Raw genomic sequence first — 22,063 nt, 5'->3', positions numbered from 1 at the left:
TCTCTCCTCTTGTCTCCTCAGCTGATACTATAAATAACAAAAGTTATTTTTGGTCTGCAATTGAACTTAAGAAGTACGGAACAAGCACTCCCGTCGTAATGAAGTATTATCTTGATGCAAATCCTCGCTCCAGAATTTGCATCAGCCCCCATAGGAATGGAAAGAGAACCCAGATGAATCAATGGCCCAATGGCCCGTCTAGCGCAGCATCCTGTTCTCTCAGTGGACAACCAGGGGCCTATCAGAAGCCTGGAATCAGGACCGGATCGCAACATCACTCTCTGCTCCTGCTGTTTCCAGCAAGTGGGATTCAGGAGCATTCTGACAGGTAGAACAAAGCCCCCACCCCATTCCAAATTTCAAAGCCCTCATTTATAAATAAATCAGAGCCAGGAAGGCCATTTTATTCCCACCACCCCTTAAACACAAGTGTCTGTCCATCCTCTTCATCCACGTATCCTATGAAGGATTATCTTGCCAGGCAGAATATTCCACTGGTGAATTGCTCTTAATTAGAAAGCTCTTTCCCCATGTTTAAGATAGAGCTCTTTTCTCCTTCAAGCCCTTTCACGCCATTCTGATGAGTCCTTAAGGTGATTGCCTGCGTCTCCTCTGCTGGTACATCTTCAGAATATTTAACGGCTGTTAAAACGCTCCTCGGAAATTTCCCCCTTCTAAGAAAAGCGTTCGTTTCTTTCATGAAAAAGGCCCAAGTGGCAGGGAGGTATTTTGACAGTCAACCTTTGCTCGCACGCTCACAGTCAGGCCAGCCTTGTCTGTAATTAACCATTTGCCTGATATGCTTCACACACGCACTGCTCCCAAGGGAACGTTTTCAAAACAGGCTAATATTCCCGTGTCTTCCACTTATAGTCTCCGAAGCCTATTGCTCCAATACATACCTTTTAAGCATTGTCCCTGCCTGACGCCACCCCAGCTACTTTGACATCACAACCAGCAGCTTCTGCAATGCAATGCAAAACATGCATATGGCCAAGAAACGGAGTTAACAGAACATGTGCCGACTCCTTTTCATAGAATCACAGAGTTGGGTGGGGAGGGGACCCTGAGGATCATCTAGTTCAACCCCCTGCAATGCAGGGATATGCAGCTGTCTCATACGGGGATCAAGCCTGCAGCCCTGGCATGATCAGCATCATAGTCTAACCAGCTGAGCTTTCCTTTTATAGGAGCATAAAGCACAGCTGCTTACGTAAATGTAAGCTCATTTTTAGAGCAGTAAAACACAGGAAGCTGCATTATTCGGACTCAGACCATCGGGTTCAGCTAGCTCATCATAATCCATGCTGCCCGACTGACTTATTTATTTGATTTATATACCGCCCTTCATCAAAAGATCTCAGGCCGGTTTGAAGTGGCTCCCCAGGGTTCCAGGCAGAAGCCGCTCCCAGCTCCAGCTGGAGATGTCGGGAATGCAAAGCAGGTGCTCTGGCCACTGAGCTACAACTCCTCCCATTTAACACGGGAATGTTGTTGTTGCTTAGTCGTTTAGTCGTGTCTGACTCTTCGTGACCCCGTGGACCAGAGCACGCCAGGCACTTCTGTCTTCCACTGCCTCCCGCAGTTTCGTCAAACTCATGCTGGTAGCTTCGAGAACACTATCCAACCATCTCGTCCTCTGTCGTCCCCTTCTCCTTGGGCCCTCCATCTTTCCCAACATCAGGGTCTTTCCCAGGGAGTCTTCTCTTCTCATGAAGTGGCCAAAGTATTGGAGCCTCAGCTTCAGGATCTGTCCTTCCAGTGAGCACTCAGGGCTGATTTCCTTCAGAATGGAGAGGTTTGATCTTCTTGCAGTCCATGGGACTCTCAAGAGTCTCCTCCAGCACCATAATTCAAAAGCATCCATTCTTCGGCGATCAGTCTTCTTTATGGTCCAGCTCTCACTTCCATACATCGCTACTGGGAAAACCATAGCTTTAACTATACTAACACGGGAATACTAAACCCCCAATGATCAAGCCGTGCAACAGCAGTCCAAATTACCACAGCAGAATACAGGAACCACCAATTTTACTAACAGAAAATCAGACGCATCATCTATTCTCTAGAACAGGCATAGGCAAACTCGGCCCTCCAGATGTTTCGGGACTACAACTCCCATCATCCCAAGCTAACAGGACCAGTGGCCAAGGATGATGGGAATTGTAGTTTCAAAACATCTGGAGGGCCGAGTTTGCCTATGCCTGCTCTAGAATCACCATCTAAACAAATGCAGCTGCGCTTCCCAGTGTGGGGGGTGGGAGGAAGAAAGGGGTGACACCCTCGAAGCTTACAAGGAGAGGAAGGAAGAACGTTCTGACAGTAAGAGCTTGTCTGACAGTAGAACGGACCTCCTTGAGAAGCTGTGGACTCTCCTTCCTTGGAGATTTTTAAGCAGAGGTTGGATGGCCATCTGTCAGGGATGCTTCAGTTGAGATTCCTGCACTGCAGGGGGTTGGACTAGATGACCCTTGGGGTCCCTTCCAATTCTACGATTCTATGAATTCCTTATTCTGGAGACATAATGCTAGAAGCCCTGTTTCTTGTTAAAAAGACAAACCCCTAGTACTTGGGAGTTGGCTTGATTAGGAGATCTTAATTCGGAAGGTGGGGCAGGATTTATAGACTAGGAGATGCTCCCTAAGATTTTAAGCTTTAAGCTTGCTTGATGCCATCGGAGACAGAGGCCTGACCTCCAGTTATGAAAGCACATCCCCGTATTGCTGCTTGCAGCGACGCTGACGGGTTACGTAACCACCCTCCTCTGACAGGAATTATCATCAATTCCATAGCACTGTGAGAGCAAACACGCACACGGTTGCCCCTAACAAAGCGTCTACAGTGATGTCTCCTGGCTTCGCGAGGCACTAAGCAAAATATTAAAATGGATGCCCACAAGACATGCAATAAATTGGCAGGAGGGATCTCCTCCATCAGGTAGCTGGCCAAGTGCTGATTCATCCCCACGCCAGGCGCTTTGCTATTCATAGCTTAGCAATATCGTGTCACTTTTTATCTCAGTGGTGGTGGTGGGAGGCTGCCTCCAACTCTGGGACCCCAGGCAGCCATTTGCGCTCGACTGGCCAGAACCAGTCTTTTGGATTTATGCCCATAATGAGAAGAGGAGGGGCATGTTTATGGAAAGGAATAAAGTACAGGTGTCCGTCTGCCTCAAGCAAAGCAGGGGTGTATCGTTCCTCAGTGAGATTCCCGAGGGAAAATCCTCTGGGCCCTTCTTAACTAAAGAAAAAGGAAGCTTAAGTCCGATGCAATGGAGACAGAATTTCCATTTAGCAAGAGATTGTTCAGGATGGAGAAGGCCAATGTCACGTTCCATGGATCAAGGTAAGTCTCGGGCAGTAGAAAAACTAGGATGGGGGGTGAGGCAGAAGGGGAAGCTCAAAATAGGCCCCAAAAGTCACGTAGCAAATTGGAAGTTTTCCAGAAGACGTTAAGGCAACTAACACTTACTTTTTCAGCTTGGAATAATTGAAATATGCATCTTCAAGGTGGCAGATGGAAAGCTATGTAGCTCAGCTTTATCAGAGACTTATGGGATGTGGTAGCAAGCAGAGGAGAGCTTCTCGTTGGCCGGTAAATCACTTACAGCCACTGAATATTGGGCTGGCAGGAAACACAGACTGAATATACAGGTGAGGGGCTGCTGAGAAGAGAGCAGCAAGTGACAAGAGCAGTCCACCTTGAAATTCTGGCGGCAACTGACACACCTTTAAAATTCCTCAGCCACCCTTGGATTGTTCCAGATTGCACATCCCCAAAGTGTCAAACGAGCTTGAAATAGCGGGAGCACGAAATGTCCTGGTACTATTTGCCCGGAAAAATCAGACAAATAGCCACTGGTCACCAGTACCTTCCCTGGACATGTGACAGTTTTAAAACAACAGCGGGTGTACGTCATAATTTGTTGAGACAAACTGCAGAATTCCAGAAACTGGCCTCTCTACAAAGTAACTTCTGTCATGCACGTCAGAAGGAAATTTCCTATTCTATTTCTGCCAGAATAATAACGTTAAAAAGTATTCCGCTTTCTGTCCACTAGAGGGCGCTTCCCTGCTGCATTAACAATCCCTCTGGCATTTAACGATATAACTATTATTTATTATGTGGCTGTTAACTAGAAGCTGTACAAAAATCATAAAACAATGTCCCCACACAAAATACTATGAACTAACAAAACAAACCATGAGGGAGGAAAGAAAAGGAGGAGGAACAGTTATATATATAACCAGAAAGGCCTTGGATTGCTTTAAAGTTGTTTTTCATTTATTTATAGGGTTATATATAGGCTGCCTTTCGAAACAAAAGTTTGTCCAAGGTAGCTTAGAATCAGTATCTAAACCAGTATCTAAAAAGTTAAAGCTGAATCAGCAGTATAAGACAATTCTGAATCTAGATCCTATAAAAGAATGTTTACAATTTTTAACAGAGAGCAGCAAAAGTTTAAAAATCCAGGCCATCATTTTAGCCCAAATGCAGCCTGAAATACTTCATACTAAATACTAAAATACTAAATACTAATACTAAAGCCTACTCTAGGTCTTTCTCTTAATTCAGTATTCCTTGTACACATATATCTACCCTGAAAACCCTCTGGTAGAGGTTAAAAGCAAGCAAGCTGTACTTTCAGAATGAAATAGCTTTTCTATTCAGAGATTTATTTACTTTTTACTGTGCTCCTCTAAGCCCTTATAACAGGTTACAAAACTGGGGAGCTGGTATGACCACAGTGACCTGAAAAATTGCAGCTACGATTGAATAAAGTCTTCAGTGTTCAATGAAAATAAGAAAGGCGAGTGAGTCTATTTCAGAGCAACCTCTTAAACAGATGGCTCTGGGATACCAAAACATATTTGGGTAATCCGAAATCACCCAATGGGAGTGCTATTTACGCAAGCACCAAAGAAAATTGGGATTCACAAAAAAAAATGTTTATCGTGGCTGAGGTAATGGAAAGCAAAAAATAACTGCAGACCATTAGTCAATCTCCCCGGCAGAAAGGTTTCCTCCCAGCAATCAGACCCCAAAGCACAAAGTAAAAACCCCATCCGCCAAGGACCTCAAAGAGAACTTTCTCTTGGTCCTCAGCCAATGTCCACCCCACTCGGTGACATCACGTCTCTGGCCGAAGCCGTCGCAGAAACCTCAGGCAAAGGCAGGCAGCCTTCCCTGACCCTTAGGGGCTCCTCAACTGATCCATCAAATTAAAAAATAGCCAGTTAAACCAAGCCGGGAATTTGACTGCTTTGTACACTGGGCAAGGGACCACACACTGATCCCCGGAGCCATGAACCTGAACCAGTCCCTGGAATGAAGCCCCAAACACACCTGTCTTGACAGAAGGAAAGCTCAAGAACCACAGGCCATCAAGCAGCCAAAATCAGGACACTCCAGGCTAGGATTAGACGGGCACGGTCTTACCCACCAGCCAGGGTTGTTGATGCACGAAGATTCAGTAGGCCAGGCAAACAAGGTATGGAGGCGAGCAGAGAGAAGGGTCAGGAAAAAAGGAGGAAGAGACAGGCAGAGGAAGCCTAGTGGAGCTAAACCAACTGCCTCACACAGGGAAGGCTGGAAACCTCTGGTGCCAAGTCTGCACAGAGTTCCCATGAAGCTATGCAAGACTCCTGGCAATTATTCAGGCTGCAAAACTAGGAGGGTCTGAGTAAGACAGGCCCCGAGAACTCCAGCCCCAAGAGCCTGATCCCAACATTGCAGGGTGCAGAACAATTTTGTTTTAAGTGAATCTGCTTCTGGTCTGTGGCCGTGTTGCGTTCCTCCAGTTAAACACATCCGTCTGCTGCACTGCACTGGAAGGGGAAGGGGCTGATGTCAAAAGCTCCCTGCCTAATTCAGCAATGGTCCTCCTTTTGCAACCTTTCGCTGGTTTCTCAACAGTTTAAGCTGAACCTTGAAATACGGTCATCCACAGAACTATAGCCAGATGCAAAACCAATTATAGTTTTATTTTTAAAAAGGAAAAAAAAACTAAAGGCTGCTCACCTGTCTGCACGTCAATGACCATTTGATGGCCGCCTCTCATTCCAGGCCTGCTGTCCTCGCCATCACCTTGTTCAAGTTTAAGGGAGAGAAATCCTCATTATTCTACATGGTTGTGAGTTTCCCGACGCACCTATTTAACTGCACTCAAGATGCGCAAACTTACATAATTCCAAGAATGAAAACGACACCACTGGCTATTGAAACACAAAACATGCAGGCGTCAAAACAGAATGCTGAAATCCAACACGATACACTGTACTGGCTAGAGTGTTGGAATGAGACTGGGGAGACTTAGGTTTGAATTTCTACTTGGATTCAAAGTTATTGGATAGCTTTGAGTTAGTCCCTCCCCAGATTGTTGCAGGGATAACTTGAGAAGACCATGTATGCCACCCTGAGAGCCTAGGGAATTAGGGTGGGATAATAATGCAACTTTTTTTCCCATCAACCCCATGTGAAATATGTGCATCTTGAAAGGACATTTTCCTCTTCTGAAAACCAAATGAAATGAAAAGGGTGGAGGGTATTCTCACTGACCAGGTCACTATATTATTTTCATGACCTTATGGGATCTGAGGGACGTGGGTGGCGCTGTGGTCTAAACCATAGAGCCTAGGGCTTGCTGATCAGAAGGTCGGCGGTTCGAATCCCCGCTACAGGGTGAGCTCCCGTTGCTCAGTCCCTGCTCCTGCCAACCTAGCAGTTCAAAAGCACATCAAAGTGCAAGTAGATAAATAGGTACCACTCTGGCGGGAAGGTAAATGGCATTTCCATGCGCTGCTCTGGTTCGCCAGAAGCAGCATAGTCATGCTGGCCACATAACCAGGAAGCTGTACGCCGGCTCCCTCAGCCAATAAAGCGAGATGAGCGCCGCAACCCCAGAGTCGTCCGCGACTGGACCTAACGGTCAGGGGTCCCTTTACCTTTATGGGATCTGAAGTACACATACAGCCAGTGAAAGCAGGCATTAAAATCCCTGCGGTCAGCTCCTGTTTGGACCATGATTCTTACACATTCTGCACTAGCTTCTTAAGATCGTCCAGGAATAGCCTGCTACAGACTGCGTTGCAGCGAATCCAATCGTCTCACCTTTGGTGCTTTTGGGGATTATCTGACCCCACCGTGGTTTGTATTCCTGCTGGCTGATGTACTGGTTGAACAAGCCATCTGTTTTAAGTGGGGGAAACAAAAACAGGAGAAAATGTCAGCAGCCAGCCGCTTCACAAAAAACATCCCTTTAAAAAATAATAATTTAATAAACTGTGCTAAACACTATACCTTTAAAAAGTAAATAGCATTAATTAAAAACTGATCAAAAGGAACCTTGAGCATTTTAGAGCAGAAATCTTGGTAATAGAAATTGGGCAAAACCACCAAGTGGCATGATGAGGTATCACTCACAATCAAACGCATGTCAGGTAAGGATATAACTCCTCAGAAAAGGTGGGGAGCCAAACTTAGTGGTTTTCTAGAGAGGGGGCATGACTGGAGGCAGTCCTAAGGTGCAGAAAGAGAGGCTTGGAGGACCACATTGGGCCCCAAGGCTTGAGTTTCTCCACCCCTGATTTATGGTGTTTTATTGCACCCGTTGCATATTTCCTTTTAATCAGTCGCTCACCACTTTGGTGGCCTCTGGGCTGAAAAGCAGCCTATAATTAAATGGCAACAGTAATAATACCCTTTGACCAGGATAGATCTCACTATGTGGAGACAGGAGGGGAGTTCAGCCAGAGAAGCTGCTGGAGAGGATCGCTAGCGGCTCAGGGTGTCAGAATGTGTGCTCCTGCTCAGGCAAGCTGGATCCTGTCCTTCTTTTGAGGGTGGACGAGAATGCTTCGAAGCGCAAAAGCCTTTGCATCTCATGGCTGCAGAATTCCCCTGGCAGCTCCTAAGACCAAAACGCAGCGTGGTGCTTTTTTAAAGGGTCGGGTCAGGATCTCCAATCAACACCCCCCAGGATGACTTGTGTCACATACAACGCTCTCCCGCCTCCAGCTGTGTTTGTGACTTCCTTATAACCCGGCTTCTCTTGCGCAGGATGCTGGGCCTGGAGTTCTTCCAGGCTTCTTCCCAGAAATATTTCTCCCTTGGCAGCCACTCCGCTTTCAATCTCCTTGTGCTAAACACCAACAAAGGCTTGTTTTGAGCTGGCACTGGCCAACTGGCCGGGAGGGAGGGTGAGTTGGTTCAATCCTGTAGAAAGCACCTGACCCCTCTCCTCCCATTCCTCTCGCTGCCAAACCATGCAAGGAAAAAAGCCACCGCAGTGCACTGGATTCCTCCGTCCCCTGAACCAAGGAGCCAACCTGCATCAGTTTAGGGCCATCGTCCACTTATAACGAAACAGCGGTTTAGAAATAAGGCCTTCGGCTGATTTTTAGAAACAGTTCTCAGCCGGCTTGGTTACCAAAACATGTCTCCAAAGCCCTCATCAGCAGCAATTTGGGACAGACTGTTACTTAAGGGAGCTGGTGCCGGGATTGGGGCTTTTAGGTGCTTTGCAAAATGTACCTTGCTGGGACATCGCAAGTTCATCATTTCACAGAAGGGCCACTGGTGCCTCTTGAAGTGGCTTGGCTGCAGAGAAGGGGGTTTCTGGGATGTGCACAAATGACCTACCAACTCTCTTCGTTATTTCTTTTAAGCAGGCTGAGTTGCCTACCTTTAATTCAAGTGATAGAAAGGAGCTAAGAGAAAAGAATGGCTAGAGGAGACCTCTAGCTGGAGAAACTGCAAGTATCCCAGCATACATCTTGAAACTAAGGGCAGGGGGGGGGGGGGACTGTGCAAGCCTCCCCAAGGACGGGTTTCATCCATGGCACCAAAATTTAAGAAGGATGTTGACCAGCTGGAAGGTGTGCAGAGGGGGTGACCAAGATGATCAAGGAAACCAAGCAATTTGAGGAGTGGTTGAAGATGCTGTACTACCAAACTACAGCCCTCCAGTTCTGAAACTCTCCTGCTAATCTAGCTCATTCCACAGATCTCCAACATCTGACGCCCCCACCCACCCAAAAGACTGTGTCCTACACAGCCCCTGACCAGCATCCCTACTTGATGGCCTCCAGATGTTCCAGACTACAACTCCCATTGGCCATTACCAGCATCACCAATAGTCAGGGATGATGGGAGTTGTAGTCCAGCAGCATCTGGAGGGCACCAGGTTGGAGAACGGGTTCTAAGCCGGGAACTGAGGAGAAATAGCAGAGAAATGCCCCCTTATCCAGCTTCCACGACATAAGGACAGTTCCTCAAGTAGCAACTTGCTTGCTTACCACTTTGAGACTAAGCACATATTTTCTCAAGAAGCAGAACAATTCTTTCAGTTCTAAATAAATTTAGCTTGCTGCTAACCGAGCATTTCACAATGCACTGCAGTCTTTTCAAGAGCGTACACATAACTGAGCTGGAAACAGATGTTTGGCAGGCTCAGAAAGGCAGAATCACTGACCCGATAGCAGCTTGAAACAGTTCAAGGCTTGTTCTCCCATTACAAAGTGGGGAGTTCAGGGGCAGCGTGACCTTACCAAGGCTCACAGACACAAAGTGGGACTCGGACCCAGGGAAGAAATGAAGGCCAGGGGGGTCACAGATGATGTGTTAAGTCTACATCAGAGCCAGTTCTCCCCCTTAACCAACCAAGAGTGGGGTAGACACAGCTCCCTGACCATCCCACATTGCTACCAAAGCCAGAATACAGAAAAGTTGCAGACCCTATGTCAAAATACTACCCTGAACAGACTTGATATCTCATCTGATCTTGGAAGCTAAGCAGGGTCAGGCCTGGTTAGTACTTGGATGGGAGACTGCCTGGGAATACCGGATGCCATAGGCTTATACAAAACTATAGCTCAGTCATTAGAGCATTAGGGTGGGTTCGAGCCCCAAGTTGGGCAAGGATTCCTGCATTGCTGGGGGTTGAACTAGATGACCCTTGTGACCCCGTCCAACTCTACAATTCTATTGTTCTACCTCTGCTTCATAGACAATAGAGTATTCCCACTAACTCTCACCACTTTCCCCAGCTGGTCAATATGTCTATTGCAGAGATGGCTAGCCTGTGGCCCTCCAGATGTTATCCAACTCCCACCAGCCCCAACCAGCATGACCAATGGACAGGGATGATGGGAGCTACAGACCAGCAATGTCTGGAGGTTTTCTTCCCCTCCTTTATTGGAACGAACTAAATTGCAGCCTGGTAAATTAAAGTCTGGCTGCTTTGTTAAAATAAAGCAGCCACATTCCTCTTTATTTCTGCTATCTGCCCATCCCAGGAACCTGTGCAGGGGTTTTTTTAAGGTTTGACACAGATCTGGGTTACAAACCAGAGTTTATGATTTCTCAAGAGATGGGAAGCAACTATTTCCTATTTATGCCCAGAATACTGGTTGTGCAACCTGATATCTGAGTCTTATTCAGCCAGCAATCTCCATCTTGGAACAGAGCTTGCAAGTTGACCTCAAAGCTAATTGTTGCATGTTGTTTTTCCTTGTCCTCCTCACTGCTTGCATTGTGTAACATCTTTCACGATGGAAGTGTTCTGGAGAACTTGAAAGCTTGCCATACTTTATTAGAACTAAAGATTTCGGCAAATATATTGCCCAACTGGGATTTGTTTTCTTATGGATCATGAAGGCTATTTTATTTCTTCTTCTTCTTTTAATTAAATTTGTATATTGCTCTCTACCTGCAGATCTCAGGGTGGTCACAACATAAAATCACAATATAAAGACAAAATACGTAATAAAAACAAAAACACATTTTAAAAGGGCATTGGATGTCTATCGGCAAAGGGCCTGGTTAAAGAGGAACGTTTCTGCCCGGCACCTAAAGGTGTATAGGTGCCAGGTGAGCCCACCTAGGGAGAGAATTCCACAGACAGGGAGCCACTGCAGAAACCTCCAGACCCCTCGTGTCCTTAGTGTCACTCCTCTATGCCTATCCAAAGGCACCTCCTCAACACTTACCTGACTCAATAAACCCTAGCTCTTAGAGCACCAAAACACTTGTGCCAAGCTAAGGAAAAGATGGAGCCTGTTGCAACCAGTTGCCAGGATCCAGCTGTCTCCCTTATTATCATCACTTTGTAATCAATACCCACATTCTCCAAACAGCACAAGCTCCTTTTTTAAAAAAGGACTGCCTATAACCAATTTAGATACCGTATTTTTCGCTCTATTGGACGCAGTTTTTCCCCTCCAAAAATTGAGGGGAAATGTGTGTGCATCCTATGGAGCGAATGCAGGCTTGTGCCATAGCCGCGCGCAACCCCTCCGGCAGGGAGAGGCTGCACGGGGCTATGGCTTCTTTAGCCCTGCGCAGCGTCTCCTGGCAAGGAGAGGCTGCACGGGGCTAAAGGGGAAGCCAAAACAGCGAGCGGGATCCATCCCGCTCGCTGCCTTGGCTTGTTTCATAGCTGCGTGCAACCCCTCTGGCAGGGAGAGGTTGTGTGCAGCCTGTACGCTGCTCTTTGGGGCTGGGGGGGGGATATTTTTTTTCTTGATTCCCCCCCCCCCAAAAAAAAACTGGGTGCGCCCTATGGTCCGGCGCGCCCTATGGTGCGAAAAATACGGTAATTCTTTCATACGTCAGATGAGCATCCATGTGGGGAATTGGTGAAAGCTTTAGCTGGCTAAGAAGATACTAACTTCCTGTCTAGTCTTGGGGACCAACCTTTCTTACAAAAGCCTAGGGAATGGTCATTCAGATGTATGCTTTCCACATGTATTACTTGGAAAAGGGAAAGCATTGCATCAGAATCAGCCCCTAGCAGTCCTCTGCCAACAGATACGCAGTCATCGGAAATGGGCAAGAAGTCATCCAAACAGAGTCTTGACTCAGGGGCAGGAGCAGGTGGGTGTTTGTGAATTTACAAGTTTTCGCGGCTCTGGCGAGATGAATTATTTGGAACGCTTGGTGCCTGCATCTGGAGGCGCTTCCAAGCAACACCATTAAGGTAACCCTGCATTTGGCATTTCCACCATATGACTGAACTTTCTTGAGAGCTAGCCAGAATATAGGCTGCCTGGAAGCTCCAGGAACGAATCCAAATATGAGGTATTTAAGCCCCGGCTGCGAAACAGCTGAGTTTCAGGGAAACCTTTTTTTATTATTATTTCCAAGAGGAAGTCCGGCAGCTGCCTGAGTTTCCATCTGCACATTTTCTGAGAATTTCAGAAGACACCGGAGGGGAGGGGGACTGAGGAAGCATGCGTGGCCGATGGCCAGCAGACACTGAAAACACATTATCTGGACGCAGGGCAAAGGGGTGTCAGCCTGCCATGGACTGGTCCCGGCTACAGCCAGCTCTAGCGCTGGGTTCCTCACCGCTTCTCTCCACCCAATCAAGCGCCCTCTGCAATATTGTGAGAAAAATAAATATGTGGCACTTTCAAGCACAAGCGCAAGCCCAAACCCATATCCAAGCCATGTGTACAAAAGCCAGCAGTTTAGTTTTCCAGAAAGCTTCATTTCTGCTTTGGCCAGTTAAGGCAAGGGGGAAATGCAGGCCCAGGGAACTTGAGAAATTCCCTGGAGGAGGAGGAGGACTTGGTAAGAAAGCTAGTGCTTTGGCATCCTGGTAAGATCTTCAAGGAAGCACGCAGCCACAAGGAGGTGTTTATGTATGAGCTGCCCCAGGTTTTGCCAGCTGGTAAACAGCTGCCTCATTCTTTGCCCTGGGTTTAGCTCATGCAGTTGAGGGAGTCACCTGTGGAAAAAGCATCCCTGGGCTCAGTCCCAGCCACTGACAAACACTTCTTTGGTTAAAGTTCACTCCAAGGCAATCTGAGCACTCTCACTGGGGAGACTATTTCATGCTCCTGTCCCTGGCTCTCTCCCCACACACCTGGCGCGCCACCCGCTGCTCCTTAACCAGAGAGGGAAGGGGAGGAGACACCTGCCATCTGGTAACAGCCCTGAAACCCAAAAGGCTGCAGTCAACACTGCTAAGCTAGCTTAGGCCTCCTGACCTGTGTGACCAGGAATAAGTTGAATAAGTCACATGATACAAGCGGCCAGCCTATACCATATATTACAGCAGGGGTCAGCAACCTTTTTCAGCCGTGGGCCGGCCCACTGTCCCTCAGACCATGTGGTGGGCCGGACTATATTTTGGAAGAAAAAAAATGCGAATTCCTATGCCCCACAGATAAGCCAGAGGTGCATTTTAAATAAAAGGACACATTCTACTCATGTAAAAACATGCTGATTCCCAGACCATCCACAGGCCGGATTGAGAAGGCGATTGGGCTGGATCCGGCCCATGGTCCTTAGGTTGCCTACCCCTGTATTACAGTGAGACGTTATGGGCCAGGCCACATACCTCCAAGAATAGGAATACAAATGCTTGTGCACCCCTACCATGCCTGCAGGGAACTATATTTTGCAGGCTTCAAAAATGTTCGCCCTTGTGATGGTGAGGCTACCCCCTTGTTTCCCAGACTCAACGGTCAACCCATAAATGTAAGCATCACATCCCTCCGAGGCGCTGCATCTGGAAATTGTTTCCCAAAGGCAGAATGCTCCTGGCTCCATGGCAATAAATCTAGCCGGGGCAAGATGGGTCAGTAATGTGGAGCTCCTCTTGCACCAGAACTCCAAGATCCCAGCTACCCATTCCGTTTGTCACATTACAAGAAGCCACTTGCAAGCCAGGTCCAGTAACTATGGCAATCCCCAGGAGAAGGACAGAGGAATCTAGAGGGGATCACAGGCAAGCATGCAGGGAAACAGGAGCCTCTAACCACCTTCTTTCATGCATTATTTCTCTCCTTATCTTATCTTTCCTTTAACAGCCAATTATCCCTGTTCCTTCCCCTCACACAAACCCTAGGGGACAATTGGCTGTTAAAGGAAGGATAAGATCAGGAGAACAACAGAGGGATGCAGAAAGGTAGCCACTCCCTCTCTGCATTCCCCTGCTATTCCCTCCAGAATCAACTGCTTGCCTCCAGGGCAGCTGCAGCAGCGTCAGCCAGAGCCAGGCTTACACATGATGAGTACTTTGGACGTGATGGACATGACATGCAGCCACATTAGGGAACAATCCTCTGAGCGGGGCAAGTGGGGAGTTTGTTAACAGGAAGATTTAGTTCTGTAAAGTTTGTTCTGGGTTGGCTGTCTGGCAAGCTGCAAAGAAGGTTGTATTTATATTATTTATATTCATTCATCCCTCTTTTACTCGGAAGGGTCTCAAAGCAACTTGCAATTGTTTGACACTGCCAATAATCTGAATGACATAGGGCTGGCCGATATCTGGTTGATATATCACCGGCTAAACATTGTGATGTACCAATATATCACAATGTCTGAAATAAGGATGGAACTATGTAGAGTTTTTCCTGCATTGTGATATTTGCTCTTGTGATTCGATGCTCCCTGCATGTGGCACAGTTAACAGGGGTTGCAGGAACTGAGAGAAGCATTGGCTGGCTTCACGGTTTTCCCCACATTCTGATTTTTGCACAGCAGATGTGCACACACACACTGACGACTTACAGAGGTCAAGAATATAAAGGGATCCCAAATAGCCCAGCTACAGCCAAGACATCCATTCATTTGCCAATCTAATTCAAAACGTGCCTTGCTCCCTGCTCTGCTCTTACCATTCACAGCTTTCTCTATCAACTCTTCGCAGGCATTGAAGTCGCCCTTCAGGACTAGCTTGTCGTGAAGGTCTGTCAGCATGGGGTGCTCCAGCGCAATTTTGGTTTTCTTCTGCAGGGACTCAAAGGCCTCTGTGTAGTTGTGCTGGCGAAAGTGCTTCAGGCAGAGGCGAATGGCTTCCTGTTCACGGTACTACTGGAACACAAGGAAATTTATGAGAACAGCACTGTGGATCTCCCAGCCAAATGCTGCAGGATATACCTCCGGCACTGGGTTGGATTAAACAGGGAATTAAGCCCTTGGGAAAAGGGACGCGGGTGGCGCTGTTGGTTAAACCACAGAGCCTAGGACTTGCTGATCAGAAAGTTGGTAGTTCAAATCCCCACGACGGGGTGAGCTCCCATTGCTCGGTCCCTGCTCCTGCCAACCTAGCAGTTCAAAAGCACGTCAAAGTGCAAGTAGATAAATAGGTACCACTCCGGCGGGAAGATAACCGGCGTTTCCGTGCGCTGCTCTGGTTTGCCAGAAGCGGCTTAGTCACGCTGGCCACATGACCCAGAAGCTGTACGCTGGCTCCCTCGGCCAATAAAGCGAGATGAGCGCCGCAACCCCAGTCAGCCATGACTGGACCTAATGGTCAGGGGTCCCTTTACCTTTTACCTAAGCCCTTGGGAGCAGATGAGAGAAAGCAATGCCCAATTTTAATTTTACACATATGCCTTCTTACTTATTTAGTTACCTACTTTTTAAATTACATTTATATCCTGCCTGCCTTCCATCATGGAACCAGGCAGTCACAGACACCCAGGCGCTGATCAGGCTCAGACCTGCTTAGCTGCAGTGCTGATGGATTTGCACAGATTTTATCTGCACAACTACCTTGCAAGGTAAGATCATGCCCAAGTGAGGATTTGGATCTGTATCTCCTGGGTTGACATCAGCCACTTTATCAGCTATACCACGAGGGCCGTTGGAAAGGAAGAGCTCTCGGTAGTGTCTAATAGCCAGGAAATTTAAAAGTTCCACACTGCTTTCATCATGCATATTTTTAATCCTAAAACGATTATTGCAACTTCTGTATTGTCAGACGGCTCAGAAACCAGCCCTAACCTCACATGCTTAGAAGCATTTATAAACTGTTTAATGTTTTAAAAATCTACAAGCGGTGTACAATATTTTTAAAAATTGTATCATTTAAAAATACAGCCTAAAATCGAAACAAGACAATATAAAACAGGAATCAAGGGTCTCAAAACATATCAAGCAGGATCTGATTTTATGGGCCAAGGAAAATTGGGCAAAAAGATATGTCCATCAACTACCTGCAGAAATATTTGAACCTTCCATATACCGAGGCAGAGTGTTGGTGTATCTATTGACTACTCTGACTGCCAAAAGCTTTCTGAGATTGCATGTATAGGCTTCCTCCCCCCGCCCCCCCCCCCAATATACTAGGTACTCGGGATCTTTTTCAATTGCAGAAAGGTCAAACCAGGACAAAAATATCATTATCATTGTTGTTCTTATTAAATAATATCCTTCTCTTGGAACTGAGGCAAGCTATAAATATGCTGTCACACAAAAGTCAAAGTTCTTCCATTATGAAATGCTCACGCTTCTCACAAAAAGCGGGATATTCTTCCAAAGCATTTCACATTCCCCAGATTCACAGAGACACTGCCAAACCTAAAGCACCATGTCAAACAGCTATGTCTATAGAAATAATGATATTGATGCTGCGAGTGTCATACAATAGTTGACTGCTTGAATTCAAACAGGGTAACTTATCCACCAACCAGAAAATTGAATTTCTTTCTCTCACAAAAACCTCCAGCAGTTCTGCAGCCTACCTTGCTGTACCAATTGAGGCAGGGTTGCACCACATCCGGATCGTCGATGCCGTTAAGTTCAACGTACCAGATGCTAAAATTGAAGCTGGGACCCCACGACAGCAACGGAACTGAGGAATAACAAGAAAGGAGAAAAAGACATTATGTACTGACGTGCTGGTTTCTATTGACCACAGGTGGCAGGCACTGCTTGTCTGCCATCATTCCTCCCAGACAATTTAAAAGCATCACTGGGCCGTTAAAGAAAATAGGGCAATGCAACAGTTGTTAAGTGTGCATAAACAGTAGGAGGACAACATGGACTGTTTTTGTGTAGCCCGGTTCCATTGCATTATCTCACTCTGGGAAGGAGGTACCAGAATCCACGGGACCCTCGAAAATTGAGAGTTACAGTTCAAGTCAAGACAAGTGGCCTGCAAGGCAGCTTTGCCCATCTCACTATTCACCACTTAAATGTGCATCAAATACAGTGAACTCACTCATAGATTCCCACGGTAAAAACAAGTGCCACTCTACAGGCCCCTGTCACAATGGGTTATATGACCTGTGCATGCAAGCCCAATCCCCTTTTGAAAGGATGTGCCCTGTGTGCATACTCCCTACCACGAAGAAGATAGAAATCCATTGCCCCGTCCTATAGAGCACATCCCACAGTCACTCAGGGCTTCTGAATTCCATTTGTATTCTGCAATTGCCTTCTACATGCTGGGTACTGAAGCCATGCGTGCCAACTATGATTTCTTTAGATTTCCACCCACTTCTGTTCGAGCACTCTCCCTCTCCCTCTCCCTCTCCCTACCCAGTCAATCCTCAAGATCTCTTAGATGCCAGAGCACTACTTGAAATTTTCCACAGACAAGCTCAAAACGTCACATCCTCTCACCTGAGAAAACTTTTACTTCCAGGTGTGCAGATTCTGATTGGGCTAACTGCACACACTGCCCTTCGCAACACACCCCAGGCTTAAAGCCTAAAGTGCTGAAACTAAGCCTCTGTGTCAAATTAAGCTTTTGAGTACCTGTGGGCAAAGGCCAAAGGCCACCTTCCAGAATATGCAGAATGGTGGATAAACTGTGATCCATAAAGCGCACTTTCAAATTGCAGAAGAAATACAATACTACGAGTTTTAGAAGTGGCTCGTCACCGTGTCTCAATCTCACCTACCCTACAGAGATGATGTAAGGTAAAAGGGGCCTGAGTTCCTTGGAGGAAATGATTTTAGAAAAATAATAATCAGATAGATCTGTTGAGAGGATCCTTTGAAAAGCCAGCTCTCCAGGAGACCTGTGATTCCTGTCATTAAAATATAGCTGCCTAGAATGTGCAGATGCACAAGCAGTTGAAATACAAACGAAACCCAATGAATGCCATTAGCATTTAGAAGAATACATCATTTAGACACCTGTCCTGGAGGTTCTGCATAAATCTGAAATAATGGAGATGCAGTATTGTGTGAAAAGTAGCTATGAAGGCGCACAGGCACAGTTTTGTATGGAAGCAATTATATTCCTGACACCAGCCTTTGATCATTTTGAGTAAAGTACTTCTGTGGCACCTAAGGAAAGGGCCACTGACTCAGCTCCTCTTGGCCAAGTTCCCAGTTCTGGAGGCTAGTGGTTCCCAGCTCCAAAAATGGAAGCTTAGAATTAAATTAAGCGGTGCACTTTGAAAAACAAATCTTGCCCATGGATCAGCAATAAGCAAATGCAGTTAAAATGGTCCATAGCTTTTCATGTTTCATAAAGTTATCAATAAGGTAATAGTAGAGAGCTCGCCCATCGCTATGGATTTTTCCCTGCAGTCCAGATTTAGCAGGTGTTCTAGACCGCATTCTTGGTTCTGCTATCTTAAGTGTCTGGTGTTCTGCCCGATAAGCCTGACTGCTTTAAGTGCCAAAGCTTTCCTCAGAAAGGATTCTGGCAATGGTAGTTTTTCCAAGACATTAGCCCTGATAAAGATCCAATCATAGAGGGATAATTATCAAGGTTCCAGGGTGGAATGAGAGCCCCATCACACAGTGTACCTGCCATGAAGAACGCCTGCAATGCACTTCGTGTGTACCCAAAATTGTGAGTACCCCACAATTTCCCTTTCACAGAGATTACAGTAATGCACAAATTGTCCCTCTGCAGTCACATCAGATCCACACAGTGAGAAACACAATGCAAGCCCAGCAATCCCTCCGACTGAACTAGCCGACCTTAAAAATCAAAAGCAAGCTTTTGAGTTGCACAGAACTCCTCTTCACGCGCTCACATCAAAAGGGGCTTTTCGCACCAGCTGCTTAAAAGACGTTTGCCAGTGGCAAGTGGCTAACAGAAAGGGCATTTCCTACATCTTAGCATTTTAGACCCAAGAGCCTGGAATGAAAAGAACAGACGGAGCGACTGCTAACGAGCCATGTTCCCAGTACAGCCCACGCACTGCACGTAGACAGCTTACAGGCTGTGCTGTGAATGTCACGGGCTGAGAACACCTTCAGATCCACGGAAAATCAAGTGGGTCTTTTCGAGCTTGGATCATCTCTACCCTGCCATCTTCAATCCACAGCGCCGGAGCACAGAATTATCCATTCCGTCGGTCTTTTAGAATCTAATTCTCCATAACCAAGTCCCCCTTCCTGACCTCTCCCCTCCAGACACTGTATCGCAGTTTCTTTTAACCTAACAGCTGCTCTGCTGGAGCAGACCCAAAGGTCCATCTCACCAGAGTGTTCCAGCGCCACTGTCATCCAGACAGATGCTTCTAAGCTCCAAAGCAGGGCATGAAAGCAGCACTTCTCCCTGTTTGCACCCGGCATCTGGCGCAAAAGTGTACAGCCCCTGAACATGGATGCTTCCTTCAGCTATCATGGTTTACTGGCAGGTCGGGCTGGGGCCGGTATGGCACAGCACTGCTAGGCTATATTTGTGTCACTAGTGTATAGGGGAGGCGTAGGGGGTGTTAAGGAAGGGGCAATATCTCTGGTGGGGGACATGGCGTGCTCCTTCTGGGTAGCTCATCCACCATTAGCCAGACCCCCACCTGCACTCAACTCTCATCTGTGGCTCCTAGAAGTTGTCAGCATGCGACAGCCCCGGGAACAGCTTCGTCTGGCTGGCTAAACCAGGTGAGGGTAGCCACTGGGTCTCAAATCCTTGGTGAATTAGGGAGGCGCCCTGCAAGTCCTGCAGCTAAGTTGGTGTTAAACATCTTACTCAGCTTTCCTTTGGACCACATCAATGAGGCCAAAACATCGGTCTTGTCATCTGGGTAGCCCAGGACTTCCACACACGTTGCCCAGGCCTGCAGCCCATGGAGATCACTTTGGTGCTGCAAACACAGTGTGTAGGCACGTTGCAGTGTGGACAGCTGCAATTGCTTGGAGGGCTTTAAGCAGAGGCTGGATAGGCATCTGTCATGCATGATCTAGTTGAGATTCCTGCATTGCAGGGAGTTGAACTAGATGGCCCTGGTTCTAGGATTCTATAATTCAAGATTCCAGAATAATGAATGACCAAACAGAACTCAAAAGAATGATGGCACCACTCAGAGTGGCCATTTATTTCCATTTATTTCACTTGGATCTGCCTATTTCACCCAACTGCAACCTGGTGCCCTCCAGCTATTTTAGATTGTAGCTCCGAGTTGTAGTCCAAAACATCTGGAGGAAGGCTAATATACTGTGTATTACCAAACTCCAGCACTAGAGTGGATTATTTGGCAAGAGGGGTGGGGAGAGTGCAGGAAGGGAGAAAACTATCGGTTCCCATATACGTAGCCTCCATGCAAATACTGACATTATTCCACACAAGATATTGCTTCCCCTAAATCTATTATTATTAGATAATCTACACAAAACTTCACCATTCAAGCAAGTGTGAATAAGGGGTGAAAGTGGGGGAGGGTGGGGAATCAAGATTCTAAAATGAGGAGAGCAATGAGCAAAATACCCAAGTAATCAATGAAGTTAAGGCAAAACAAGAGTACTGGTGTAGCTGCTCATCTGTTGCGCAAATTCTTTTAAAGCAAAACAAACATAATCAGGACATGAGCTCAGATTAGGAAAAAACTTGCCAGCTTGTAATGTTTTACAGGCAAGGCCACCCAGCGAGCGTAAGGCAAAGCAAATGTCCTTTTTTATTATTAAACAGATCTAATTCACTTAATCCAGAGATTGCTGCCCAGCATCCCACAGATTCCAAGACAGATACCCATTTGCAAGAATTGTCCCCACTCAAGCAGGAGGGTCAAGAATTCACGGTGTTATTCCTGTTCTTATACAAGTCTAGCATCAACTGGCGTTTTGGTCAACCACATTATTTTAGACCAAAATGAAGGCTGCCATAAATTGAGGAAAATGTTTGGAAAGTAAAAGTACTTGGTTTAAGTATTTATTTTAAATGGTCTGTATCCAATGATAGTCAACCTCACAGCAGACCCATTGAAATCAATGGACATGAGTAACTCCAGTTAATTTTAATGGGTCTACTCTGAGCAGAACTCATTTGGCTACAATCCAATATTTATTCCCTGTCTTTCAACTGCAATTTCCGAAGGGGTTGTTTATATAGCACTTTTTATTCTAAGTGTTTTATACACTTTACGAAGTTTGACCCACTTTCCCCAAAGCATTGCAGGCAGAGTTCGTGGGGCTCTTTTTAACCCAAAGGCCCAAAACACTTAACACTTGTTAACATTTCAACCCACCTCCTCCCTTTTGGCCCATGACCATCTCTAAGGAGGTTTAAAAAAAAACCCAAAGCATGACTAGAAAGACACTCTTGGTGGCCACTGCCCACCAAGGTGCTCTCAATAACGCTGACAAAAATTCTATTTATATACTGGCAAGTAGATGCAGGAGTGACAAAAGGATGTACTGCTTCACATGGCTATCATTTAATACATGGAACTGTGCTGCCACCAAATGCAGCAAGAGCCCTTATCTTAGACTGATCAAGTTAATAAAATATAGGCCTATAAACAGCCATCAGCCATGGTGGTTATACAGAATCTTCCAGGTTTGGTGGCAGTGACTACCAGATAGTGAGGACAAACTTCTGATAATAGCTTAATGCCTTGATTGGGAGCTTCCAAGAGGCATCTGGTTGAAATAGGATGAAATAGAACTTTTGTTCTACTAGCATGGCTCTTCTTATGCATCAGGATCTCAAATCCCAGAAATGGCTCTAGTCACTCTAGTTAAGGGTTCACACCGAGGGCCGGCAACCTAAGGTCCATGGGCCACAAGCAGCTCATGGGGGTCGTTTAACCGGCCCATGGACCCTCGCCACCCGCTCAGTTGGCTCCCGTGCGCCAAGCTAAACCGGCACAGAACAGAGCAGGGACCACCTTCCACGACGCTGGCCAGCTTCCCATTGGCTGCAGGAAGCTCCTGCAGCCAATGGGAAGCTGCGCACACCACATCCGTGCCGGAAGGAGCGCCAGAAATAGCATTTGTGCATGCGTGTGCGCACACTCCGGCCAACCATGAAGAGTTTGGATTTGATATCCCGCCTTTCACTCCCTTTACGGAGTCTCAAAGCGGCTAACATTCTCCTTTCCCTTCCTCCCCCACAACAAACACACTGTGAGGTGAGTGGGGC

The 22,063-nt window shown here is 46.7% G+C and overlaps 1 protein-coding gene across 2 annotated transcripts in view; it reads right to left on the bottom strand.

The window, feature by feature from the left end:
• Window positions 1-22,063, bottom strand: part of MKLN1 (muskelin 1) — an 87,973-nt gene that overhangs the window by 42,055 nt on the left and 23,855 nt on the right. The window contains exons 5-8 of one of the 2 annotated variants that reach the window (XM_028745354.2): window positions 16,479-16,588; window positions 14,628-14,820; window positions 7,111-7,188; window positions 6,022-6,087 (exon numbers count right to left, since the gene is read on the bottom strand). In XM_028745354.2, the coding sequence (XP_028601187.2) occupies window positions 6,022-6,087; window positions 7,111-7,188; window positions 14,628-14,820; window positions 16,479-16,588 (447 nt within the window). Of the gene's footprint in view, window positions 1-6,021; window positions 6,088-7,110; window positions 7,189-14,627; window positions 14,824-16,478; window positions 16,589-22,063 lie in introns of those variants that run through there. The other variant, XM_077935354.1, reaches the window with a different exon arrangement.

The sequence above is a fragment of the Podarcis muralis genome, chromosome 10, assembly GCF_964188315.1.
Source record: "Podarcis muralis chromosome 10, rPodMur119.hap1.1, whole genome shotgun sequence".
Lineage (NCBI taxonomy): Eukaryota > Metazoa > Chordata > Lepidosauria > Squamata > Lacertidae > Podarcis > Podarcis muralis.
The sequence above is the reverse complement of the archived record's forward strand: the minus strand, read 5'-3'. Positions and strand labels throughout refer to the sequence as shown.